The sequence below is a fragment of the Pseudophryne corroboree genome, chromosome 5 (assembly GCF_028390025.1).
Source record: "Pseudophryne corroboree isolate aPseCor3 chromosome 5, aPseCor3.hap2, whole genome shotgun sequence".
NCBI lineage: Eukaryota > Metazoa > Chordata > Amphibia > Anura > Myobatrachidae > Pseudophryne > Pseudophryne corroboree.
Window position 1 is genome coordinate 824,799,100 of NC_086448.1, and position 12,709 is coordinate 824,811,808.

The 12,709-nt window shown below is 49.9% G+C and overlaps 1 protein-coding gene across 5 annotated transcripts in view; it reads left to right on the top strand.

Moving 5' to 3' along the window:
* ALS2CL (ALS2 C-terminal like) overlaps positions 1 to 12,709 on the top strand; it is a 156,052-nt gene that overhangs the window by 107,457 nt on the left and 35,886 nt on the right. For all 5 annotated transcript variants that reach the window (XM_063924517.1, XM_063924522.1, XM_063924521.1 and 2 more), the window contains one exon: positions 176 to 274. In XM_063924517.1, coding sequence (XP_063780587.1) covers positions 176 to 274 — 99 coding nt within the window. The remainder of the gene's footprint in view (positions 1 to 175; positions 275 to 12,709) is intronic.

A 12,709-nucleotide genomic window follows, 5' to 3' on the forward strand; every position in this document is an offset into this window, starting at 1 on the left:
CCTCCATAGAGAGTGGTTTAACGGAAAGCTGTATAACCATGAAAGCTCATGATTGCACCATCGCTACCCTGGGAGGGGTGAGAAATACACAGTAGCAGCCTGGAAAGTTCAGAAATAAAAATAGTCAGCACTCAGGGGAACGTATTGTCACTCATTGTGTTCATTATTGCTTTAGGTTTGGAATCTGTATTATACCAGACTTATCCCGGGACAGCTATGACTGCTACAAATGTCACTGGAGGAATGGCGCAATGCAGGGATATGGAATCTGTGAGTAAGTAAAACATGGATGACACCCAGGATGTAATATAATAAAAGTCTAACGCTGTTCCTCACCTCTATGGGGGAATTCAAGTGTTTTGCACGTCGGCAGCCAGTAGATGGCACCCGATGGAGCAACTGAAGTGTTGCTCTGGACGCACATAGCCGCCGGCACTAACATTACTGTTATGCTGTTCATAGGCATGCGCAGAACATTTTATTAGGGGGTGCACCGCCGGAGGGGTGTGTTTGGCACCACCTACTGGGTGTGTCTAGCACCGCCTATTGGGCGTGTCTAGCACCGCCTATTGGCACTCAAAGCAATATAAACATATGCCCCCAGCGGTGAACCTTACTCAATACCCCAGCGGTGCCAGATACACACTTGCCCCCAGCGGTGCCAGATACACACTTGCCCCCAGCGGTGCCAGATACACACTTGCCCCCAGCGGTGCCAGATACACACTTGCCCCCAGCGGTGCCAGATACACACTTGCCCCCAGCGGTGCCAGATACACACTTGCCCCCAGCGGTGCCAGATACACACTTTGCCCCCAGCGATGCCAGATATACACTTGCCCCCAGCAGTGCCAGATACATAAACGCCCCCAGTGGTGCCAGATACATAAATGCCTCCAGAGGTGCCAGATACTCACATGCCCCCAGAGGTGCCAGATACTCACATGCCCCCAGAGGTGCCAGATACTCACATGCCCCCAGAGGTGCCAGATACTCACATGCCCCCAGAGGTGCCAGATACTCACATGCCCCCAGCGGTGCCAGATACATAAATGCCCCCAGCGGTGCCAGATACATAAATGCCCCCAGTGGTGCCAGATACATATATGCCCCCAGTGGTGCCAGATACATATATGCCCCCAGTGGTGCCAGATACATATATGCCCCCAGTGGTGCCAGATACATATATGCCCCCAGTGGTGCCAGATACATATATGCCCCCAGTGGTGCCAGATACATATATGCCCCCAGGGGTACCAGATACATATGCCCGCAGTGGTGCCAGATACATATATGCCCCCAGTGGTATCAGATACATAAACGCCCCCAGCGGTGCCAGATACATAAATGCCCCCAGCGGTGCCAGATACATAAATGCCCCCAGCGGTGCCAGATACATAAATGCCCCCAGCGGTGCCAGATACATAAATGCCCCCAGCGGTGCCAGATACATAAATGCCCCCAGTGGTACCAGATACATATGCCTGCAGTGGTACCAGATACATAAACTCCCCCAGTGGTGCCAGATACATATATGCCCCCAGTGGTACCAGATACATAAACTCCCCCAGTGGTGCCAGATACATAAATGCCCCCAGTGGTGCCAGATACATAAATGCCCCCAGTGGTGCCAGATACATATATGCCCCCAGTGGTGCCAGATACATAAATGCCCCCAGTGGTACCAGATACATATGCCCGCAGTGGTGCCAGATACATATATGCCCCCAGTGGTATCAGATACATAAATGCCCCCAGCGGTGCCAGATACATAAATGCCCCCAGCGGTGCCAGATACATAAATGCCCCCAGCGGTGCCAGATACATAAATGCCCCCAGTGGTACCAGATACATATGCCTGCAGTGGTACCAGATACATAAACTCCCCCAGTGGTGCCAGATACATATATGCCCCCAGTGGTACCAGATACATAAACGCCCCCAGTGGTACCAGATACATATATGCCCCCAGTGGTGCTAGATACATATATGCCCCCAGTGGTACCAGATACATATATGCCCCCAGTGGTACCAGATACATATATGCCCCCAGTGGTACCAGATACATATATGCCCCCAGTGGTGCCAGGTACATATATGCCCCCAGTGGTGCCAGATACATAAACGCCCCCAGTGGTACCAGATACATATATGCCCCCAGTGGTGCCAGATACATATATGCCCCCAGTGGTGCCAGATACATAAACGCCCTCAGTGGTACCAGATACATATATGCCCCCAGTGGTACCAGATACATATATGCCCCCAGTGGTGCCAGATACATATATGCCCCCAGTGGTACCAGATACATAAACTCCCCCAGTGGTGCCAGATACATAAATGCCCCCAGTGGTGCCAGATACATAAATGCCCCCAGTGGTGCCAGATACATAAATGCCCCCAGTGGTGCCAGATACATATATGCCCCCAGTGGTGCCAGATACATATATGCCCCCAGTGGTGCCAGATACATATATGCCCCCAGTGGTGCCAGATACATATATGCCCCCAGTGGTACCAGATACATATGCCCGCAGTGGTGCCAGATACATATATGCCCCCAGTGGTATCAGATACATAAACGCCCCCAGCGGTGCCAGATACATAAATGCCCCCAGCGGTGCCAGATACATAAATGCCCCCAGCGGTGCCAGATACATAAATGCCCCCAGCGGTGCCAGATACATAAATGCCCCCAGCGGTGCCAGATACATAAATGCCCCCAGCGGTGCCAGATACATAAATGCCCCCAGCGGTGCCAGATACATAAATGCCCCCAGCGGTGCCAGATACATAAATGCCCCCAGTGGTACCAGATACATATGCCTGCAGTGGTACCAGATACATAAACTCCCCCAGTGGTGCCAGATACATATATGCCCCCAGTGGTACCAGATACATAAACTCCCCCAGTGGTGCCAGATACATAAATGCCCCCAGTGGTGCCAGATACATAAATGCCCCCAGTGGTGCCAGATACATAAATGCCCCCAGTGGTGCCAGATACATATATGCCCCCAGTGGTGCCAGATACATATATGCCCCCAGTGGTGCCAGATACATATATGCCCCCAGTGGTACCAGATACATATGCCCCCATTTGTGCTCACCCTCCTCTGTTGCCAGTGCCGTCGATTTCCATCTCTGCCGCTGAAGGGAGGAGAGTGCAGCGCGTGTCTCTCCTGTGTTTCACTTCACTGAGTCCCTGGCTGTCTCCGGCGGCCATTTGAAATATGGCGCCGGCTTGTGAGCCAATCAAAGCTCATGGGCCGGCAGCCAATCAAGAGCTGGTCTGCGAGCTCTGATTGGCTGACAGCTGAGAGACATTGTAAATGACTGCCAGAGACAGGGACACACAGTGAGGGGCAGGAGAGACGTGTGCAGCGCTCTCCTCCCTTCAAGTTCAGCGTCAGACGGAGACGAGAATCGGCGGCGGCAGCAACAGGTGTGCGCGTGAGTGCGGGGGGGTGCCGGACATTAGGGGCTGCCTGTGCACACCAGGCAACCCCCCCGTGTGCACACCTATGATGCTGTCCTGTCATTTTAATGGACTGGTAACTAATATATATATATATATATATATATATATATATAACACTACCTGTATCCTGTATTGCGCTGAAATATCCCATTGATTGGATGAATGCAAGCATACAATATGACTCAAGGGTTTGTACTTTAGGAGAAGGCTGCTGTTCCCCAAGCAGTGTCCTTTGCAACTGAGGTCCAGAGAAGTTCTATGAAGTGGTGGTCTTGAGGAACCCCAAATATATTTTAGCAACCAGGTTGTAACCTTGAATTCCTAAGTGTGAATACTTTTTGAAAGATGTGGATAAGGGATGATCCCTCTGGTTTATCTATAATGAGAACCCCATACCAGAGTACACTCAGTAAAACCAATCAATCAGTTTCTATCTGCTCCAATAGTACATAGTTTTATTAAAACATCCAATATAAAATCTTTAAAAGTTTTAAATCACACATAAATTGTGGCCTTTGTGTGTCAGATATTATTTAAACCTGCTGTCACCCCTGGATGGGGAGAGCTCATTGACAGCTCGTTCAGCCCACTCTGGTAACTTTAATACAGCAAATATGTACTGTCATTATTACTAATCTTATAGCAATGATGCTCATTGTATCTACAGTAGGTGTGCTTTGATAATTTAAAATAAATCAAGACAATAGTTTATACCTCACTTCCAGCAGTTTATTCTGACTTCTGTCATCCTCTAACACGTCCCTCTCCGGACATATTCCATCTTCTTCCATGTCCCTCTCCCGCCATCTTCCATCCTCTTCCATGTCCCTCTCCCGCCATCTTCCATGTTCTTCCATCTTTTACCATATCCTTCTCCAACCTTCTTCCATCCTCTACCATGTATCTCTCCTGCCTTCTTCTATCCTCTACCATAACCTTCTCCCGCCTTCTTCTTACATCCTCATCCTTGTCCCTCTCCTGCCTTCTTCCATCCTCTACTACAATATGTCCCTCTCCTGCCTTCTTCCATCCTTTACCATGTCCCTCTCCTGCCTTCTTCCATCCTCTACCATATCCTTCTCCTGCCTTTTTTGATGCTCTACCATGTCCCTCTCCTGCCTTCTTCCATCCTCTGCCATGTCCCTGTCCTGCCTTTTTCCATCATCTACCATGTCCCTCTCCTGCCTTCTTCCATCCTTTACCATGTCCGTCTCCTGCCTTCTTCAATCTTTTGCCATGTCCCTCTCCTGCCTTCATCCATCCTTTACCATATCCTTCTCCTGCCTTCTTCCATCCTCTACCATGTCCTTCTCCTGCCTTCTTCCATCCTCTACCATGTCCCTCTCCTGCCTTCTTCCATCCTCTACCATGTCCCTCTCCTGCCTTCTTCCATCCTCTACCATGTTCCTCTCCTGCCTTCACCCATCCTCTTCCATGTCCCTCTCCTGCCTTCTTCCATCCTCTACCATATCCTTCTCCTGCCTTCTCCCATCCTCTACCATGTCCCTCTCATGCCTTCTTCCATCCTCTACCATGTCCCTCTCCCGCTTTCTTCCATCCCCTACCATGTCCCTTTCCTGCCTTCTTTCATCCTCTACCATGTACCTCTCCTGCCTTTTTCCATCCTCTACCATGTCCCTCTCCTGCCATCTTCCATCCTCTACCACGTCCCTCTCCCGCTTTCTTCCATCCCCTACCATGTCCCTTTCCTGCCTTCTTCCATCCCCTACCACGTCCCACTCCTGCCTTCTTCCATCCTCTATCATGTCCCTTTCTAACCTTCTTCCATCCTCTACCATGTCCCTCTCCTGCCTTCTTCCATCCTTTACCATATTCCTCTCCTGCCTTCTTCCATCCTTTACCAAGTCCCTCTCCTGCCTTCTTCCATCCTTTACCATGTCCCTCTCCTGCCTTCTTCCATCCTCTACCATGTCCCTCTCCTGCCTTATTCCATCCTTTACCATGTCCCTCTCCTGCCTTCTTCCATCCTCTACCATATCCTTCTCCTGCCTTCTTCGATGCTCTACCATGTCCCTCTCCTGCCTTCTTCCATCCTCTGCCATGTCCCTGTCCTGCCTTTTTCCATCATCTACCATGTCCCTCTCCTGCCTTCTTCCATCGTTTACCATGTCCCTCTCCTGCCTTCTTCAATCTTTTGCCATGTCCCTCTCCTGCCTTCTTTCATCCTCTACCATGTCCCTTTCCTACCTTTTTCCATCCTCTACCATGTCCCTCTCCCACCTTCATCCATCCTATACCTACTGTCCCTATCCTACTGTCCTCTATTCTCTTCATTGTTTCTCTCCTGCCTTCTATCTTCTGCCATGCCCCTCTCCAGTATTCATCCACCCTCTTCCATATCCTTCTTCTGCCTTATTCCAGTCCTGTGCAAAGCAGCATATATGAGAAATGTATTTGTGTTTTTTCATTACACATGTAAACATTGGTGCACAAAGACATTATTTACTGGAAATATATTAGACTGTGCATGGAGACCCCAGTATAAAACAAACTTTTCTCTAGCATCCATAAGGGATATTGGGGAATCTAGTACGATGGGGGTATAGACGGGGTCCAAAGGAGCTGATGCACTTTAAATTTCTTCACTGGGTGTGCTGGCTCCTCCCCTCTATGGCCCCTTCCACAGACAGTATAGAAAAAAGTGCCCTCAGGAGAGGATGCACATCTCTGCAGCTCCAGAGAGTTTTCTTCAATTTCTTTTAAACTTTTATTATTTTCGGTATACTATTTGGGCAACAACACATCTGCACCGTTGGAGTTAGGGGGGCGGTCACCGGCCTTGCGAGGTGCAGAGCCACTTCCCTGCTGCAGGACCACCATCCTGAGAGGTTGTTGTTCAGTGGGGCACTGCGCCTTGGCTGTCGCAATCGCAGCACGCCGCACACCCCTAACATTAGCCTGAAGGTGACATCTGTGGTGAGAAAAACCAGGTGCCCCGCTAGGGGGGTCCCCTGGTTCAAAGTGCGGCTGAACGCGGGCGCGACATACGGGACCCTTCTGGAGGGGGTTGGGGGTCCCGCTAGAGCCCCCGTGTAGACTGGCTTACAAAAGCTTGAATTAGCAGCACATGTGCGCCATTTTTAAGCCACACAGGAGACTTTGCCAGTATAAAAATCATGATAGCTCCGGCGCCATTGGAGGGGGCGGAGCTAACTCAGAGCAGGACCTGAGGCATTTTGGCGCCTTCCTCTGCTTAATGCAGCCACAAACAGCACACACAGCGCTTCCTGCCTCACAAGACACGCTGGATATCTGGTACAGGTTGTAGCAAAAGGGGAGAGCCGCTATTGTACACGGTCTGGGTTCTCTGCAGGACAGAATTTCCTAGTAATTACTGTGTTATAGTTAGCTGTCAGCCTCACTGGGGCCGTGCAGCCAGGGGTGTGCTGGTGTGTGTGTGTCTGTCTCTCTGTCTCCTCTCACATACAGTAAGGGCAGCCTTGCAAAGTACTGCATAACTGTCTGTGTATATGTGTATGTTATTGTGCTTACTGTGAACCATGGGTAAACGCAAACTGTGCAGTGTATGCTACACCAGATTCTCTCCATTATCATCTGACTGTTTCATGTGTACAATGCAGCCAATCTTCGCAGATCAGTGAAGGCGCTGTGGGAGAGGGTACAGAGCCCTCCTGGTTAGGGTCTCTAAAAACCTATGATGACTGATATGTAATCCCAGCTCACTGCTAATGTGCAGAAAACTCAGTTACTACAACAGGCTGTTGCAGATTTAGCTGCTAGGGCAGATACACAGCCCCCCCCCCCCCCCCTCCACAAAAGCGTGGTTTACCTGCTCTACTCTCTGATACAGATGAGGATATTCAGGAGGATGGAGAGGACTTGGTCCCCGCTAGTGGGGATTCCGATTCTGCTCAGGGTATTGAACCCCTCATTCTGGCAATACGGGTTGTCTTAAAGCTCCCTCTAGAGGACGCTGCTTCACAGCAGTCGTTTTTCTTTACACAGAATAAGCCTAATGTCACTTTCCCTGACTCTGCAGAGTTAGATGAATTATTCAAGTTAGCCTGGAAAAATCCAGTCAAAAAAGTTTTTGCGCACTTTCCCGTTTACTTCTGAAGGTAGGAAGTTTTGTGAGGAACCCCCAGGGGGTATCAGTCTCTCGACTGTCTAAAAAGGAGGTGCTGCCTGCCCCGGGCTCCTTTACCATGAGTGATCCTGGGGACCGGAAAATAGAAAATCTATTACATGGCAGCAGGTGTATCGCAGAGGACGGTCATAGCAGGTTGCTGGATGACCCATGCTATTCACTGGTGGTGACTCTCCTTAAGCACATTCAGGACACTACACACGTCCTGTGTGACTCGCTCAAGGAAATGGGAAATATTAATGCTAGGACTTCTGCCATGGCAGTGTCGGCGTGCAAGGCTTTGTGGTTGCGTCAGTGGATTGCAGACGCAGAATCAAAGCGCAGTGTGGAATCCTTCCCCTTTTGGGGGGAATGGCTCTTTGGGGTTGAGATCGATACGTGGATTTCCAAAGTCACCGCTGGGAAATACAAGTTTCTCCCCTCTGGGGCCCCGCCGGCGAGACGCTTCTGCCCGGGGCCATCTGTACAGTCCTTTCGGTCTAACAGATTTCGATCTAAGGCCAGAGGTGCCTCGAATGCGAATAGAGGCACCAGAGGTAAGTCAAGAAAACCTGCAAGCACTGGCTCTCAGGAACAGACCATCAGTTCTGCTTCCACTAGCATGACAGTGCCCACCCACCCGAGGGGATTCCGAAGTGGGAGCACAACTGCATCACTTCAGCCGCGTCTGGGAGGCTTCCTGCCAGGATACCTAGGTCAGGGATCTCATTTCTCAAGGCTACAAGCTGGAGTTCGACGCTGCTCCTCCCCAACGATTTTTCAAATCAAGATTACCAGCTTTGGAGGATATGCAGGTTACGTTGCAACAGGCCATCCTAAAGTTGGTCCAGTTGCACGTCATTGTTCCAGTACCTATACCACAACGAAGCAAGGTTATTACTCCAACCTGTTTGTGGTACCGAAACCAGACAGTTCGTGAGACCCATTTTGAATCTCAAGTCCTTGAACCCTTACCTAAAGGTTTTCAAGTTCAAAATGGAATCCTTGCGAGCAGTGATTGCGGGCCTGGAGGAACAAGAATTCATGGTTTCCTTGGATATCAAGGATGCCTACCTTCATATTCTGAATTGGCCACCTCATCAAGGTTACCTGAGGTTTGCCCTGCTGGACGATCACTACCAGCTCCAAACCCTACCCTTCGGTCTGTCCACAGCTCCGAGGGTATTCACGAAGGTGATGGCGGAGATGATGTTCCAACTCCGGGTCCAGGGGATCAATGAGGTCCCTCTTCTTAACGATCTTCTGATAAAAGCAAGATCCAGGGAGCTTTTATTGCTCCATATCGACCACAGTATCCAACTTCTGTCACATCATGGGTGGATCCTCAAATTACAGAAGTCCCACCTGGAGCCATCTCAGCGGCTCCTGGGGATGTTGCTGGATACTGTGGCCCAGAAGGTGTTCCTTCCAGAGGACAAGGGAACACTTCAGGAGATGGTCCGCATGGTGCTCCGACCTACTGGAGTGTCCATCCATCTTTGCATAAGATTGTTCGGAAAGATGGTCGCCTCATATGAGGCGATCCAATATGGGAGGTTCCATACCAGAACATTTCAGTTAGATCTCCTGAGCAAGTGGTCCAGATCACATCTGCAGATGCACCGGATGATTCGGTTGTCACCTCAGGCCAGGATTTCCCTCCTGTGGTGGCTGCAGTCCTCCAATCTCCTAGAAGGCAGGAGTTTCTGGATTCAGGATTGGACCCTCCTCACGACAGATGTGAGTCTAAGAGGATGGGGAGCTGTCACCCAAGGGGTCAGCCCACGAAAGCCTCCTTCCGATCACCATTCTGTAACTTCGGACGATCTACAATGCTCTGCTTGAGGTCTCTCCTTTGCTCAAGGATCACGCGATCCAGGTACAGTCGGACAACGCCACAGCAGTGGCATACATCAATCGACCAGGAGGGACAAAAAGCAAAGCCTGCATGTGAGAGGTGTCAAAGATACTACTCTGGGCAGAAAGAAATGCAAAAGCAATGTCCGCAATCTCCCTTTCGGGAGTAGACAACTGGGAAGCGGACTTCCTGAGTCGTCACGATCTCCACCCGGGGGAGTGGGGTCTCCACCAGCAGGTGTTCCAGCAGATCACCCACTGGTAGGGCTTCTCGACTCAACAAGAAGCTTCACTGGCATTGCTCACGAACCAGGGACCCTCAGGCGAGGGCAGTGGATGCACTGACGTCGCCTTGGCCTTCCCAGCTGGTCTACCTATTTCCTCTGATTCCGTTGCTCCCAAGGGTGCTCAAGCGAATCAGAAATCAAGGAGCCCAGGCAATTCTGATTGCCCCGGATTGGCCTCAGAGGGCATGGTACGTGGATCTTCTGGACATGTCCGTCGAAGACCCTTGGTATCTACCACTAAGAAGAGAACTTCTTCAACAAGAACTGCTTGTCTACCCGGACTTACGACGACTTCATTTGATGGCATGGCGGTTGAGCGGAACATCCTAGCTCACAAGGGCCTTTCCAAAAAGTTTATTGCTATCATGGTTCAGGCCAGGAAACCGGTGACGTCAAAACACTATCATCATATCTGGAGAAGATATGTTTCCTGGTGCGAGGAACGCATGTATTCACCTGCAGGGTTCCACTTGGGTCGTTTCTTATGTTTCCTGCAGGCTGGTGTGGATAAGAGCTTATGTCTGGGTTCCATTAAGGTCCAGATTTCAGCTCTCTCCGTTTTCTTCCAGAAGAAATTGGCACTATTGCCAGAAGTTCAGACCTTCTTGCAAGGGGTATTCCACATAAAACCTCCTTTTGTGCCGCCTACAGCATTCTGGGATTTGAATGTAGTGTTGGAATTTCTACAGTCCTCCTGGTTTGAACCTCTGATGACGGTAGAAGACAAGTACCTCACGTGGAAGACGGAGATGTTACTGGCCCTAGCTTCTGCTCGACGTGTCTCAGAATTGGGGGCCTTATCATGTAAAAGTCTGTACTTGGTCTTTTACGAGAACAGAGCGGACAGCAGTTCCTGACGAAGGTTGTCTCTGTGTTTCACGTGAATCAACCTATTGTGGTTCCATCAAGTTCTGACACCTCTGGTCCTCCGGAGGCATTGGATGCTGTGCGAGCCTTGAAGATCTATGTCAAGCGAACGGCTCAGATCAGAAAATCGGATTCCTTGTTTGTGCTCTATGATGCGCAGAAAAAGGGTTGTCCTGCTTCAAAGCACTCCATTGCTCGTTGGCTTAGGCTTATTATCCAACAGGCCTATGTGTCGGTAGCCTTACCTGTTCCTAAGTCTCTAAAGGCCCACTCTACAAGATCGGTGGGCTCTTCCTGGGCGGCTGCCCATGGAGTCTCGGCCTTGCAACTATGCTGAGCAGTTACCTAGTCGGGGAAGAACACTTTTGTTAAGTTCTAAAAGTTTGAAAAAGTTTGATACCCTGGCCAATGAGGATACCCAGTTTGGGCAGGCGGTGCTGCAGCAGTCTCCGCATGTTCCCGTCCATTCTGGAAGCTTTGGGATGTCCCCATCATACTAGATTCCCCAATATCCCTTATGGATGCTAGAGAAAATAGGATTTTAATTACCTACCGATAAATCCTTTTCTCGTAGTCCATAAGGGATATTGGGCGTCCGCCTCAGTGCGTTGACTTTTCTGCAGGTTCTCGTTTATGTGGTTACCTGTTCAGCTGTTGCTGTTGTTGTTATCAGCCGTTGCTGGTTGTTATATGTTCGTTGTGTGCTGGTGTATAAATCTCACCACGCTTTGTTATCATGTTTCCTTCTCTCGTATATGTCCTTTCTCCTTCGGGCACTGTTTTGCCTATAACTGCCTGTGGGAGGGGGCATAGAGGGGAGGAGCCAGCAAACCCAGTGAAGAAATTTAAAGTGCACCAGCTCCTTTGGACCCCATCTATACCCCCATCGTACTAGATTCCCCAATATCCCTTATGGACTACGAGAAAAGGATTTACTGGTAGGTAATTAAAATAAGAATTTACTCACCGGTAATTCTATTTCTCATAGTCCGTAGTGGATGCTGGGGACTCCGTAAGGACCATGGAGATTAGCGGCTCCGCAGGAGACTGGGCACAACTACAAAGAAAGCTTTAGACTACTGGTGTGCACTGGCTCCTCCCACTAAGACCCTCCTCCAGACCTCAGTTAGGATACTGTGCCCGGAAGAGCTGACACAATTAGGAAGGATTTTGAATCCCGGGTAAGACTCATACCAGCCACACCAATCACACCGTATAACTCGTGATACAATACCCAGTTAACAGCATGATAACGACTGAGCCTCTCAACAGATAGCTCAACAATAACCCTTTAGTTAAGCAATAACTATATACAAGTATTGCAGACAATCCGCACTTGGGATGGGCGCCCAGCATCCACTACGGACTATGAGAAATAGAATTACCGGTGAGTAAATTCTTATTTTCTCTAACGTCCTAAGTGGATGCTGGGGACTCCGTAAGGACCATGGGGATTATACCAAAGCTCCCAAACGGGCGGGAGAGTGCAGATGACTCTGCAGCACCGAATGAGAGAACTCAAGGTCCTCCTCAGCCAGGGTATCAAATTTGTAGAATTTAGCAAACGTGTTTGCCCCTGACCAAGTAGCAGCTCGGCAAAGTTGAAGAGCCGAGACCCCTCGGGCAGCCGCCCAAGAAGAGCCCACTTTCCTCGTGGAATGGGCTTTTACTGATTTAGGATGCGGCAGTCCAGCCGCAGAATGTGCAAGCTGAATCGTACTACAGATCCAGCGAGCAATAGTCTGCTTAGAAGCAGGTGCACCCAACTTGTTGGGTGCATACAGGATAAAGAGCGAGTCAGTCTTTCTGACTCCAGCTGTCCTGGAAACATAAATTTTTAGGGCCCTGACTACATCCAACAACTTGGAAGCCTCCAAGTCATTTGTAGCCGCAGGCACCACGATCGGTTGGTTCAGATGAAAAGCTGATACCACTTTGGGGAGAAACTGGGGACGAGTCCTCAATTCTGCCCTATCCATATGGAAAATCAGATAAGGGCTTTTACATGACAAAGCCGCCAATTCTGAAACACGCCTGGCCGAAGCCAAGGCCAACAACATGACCACTTTCCACGTGAGATATTTTAAATCCACGGTTTTCAGTGGCTCA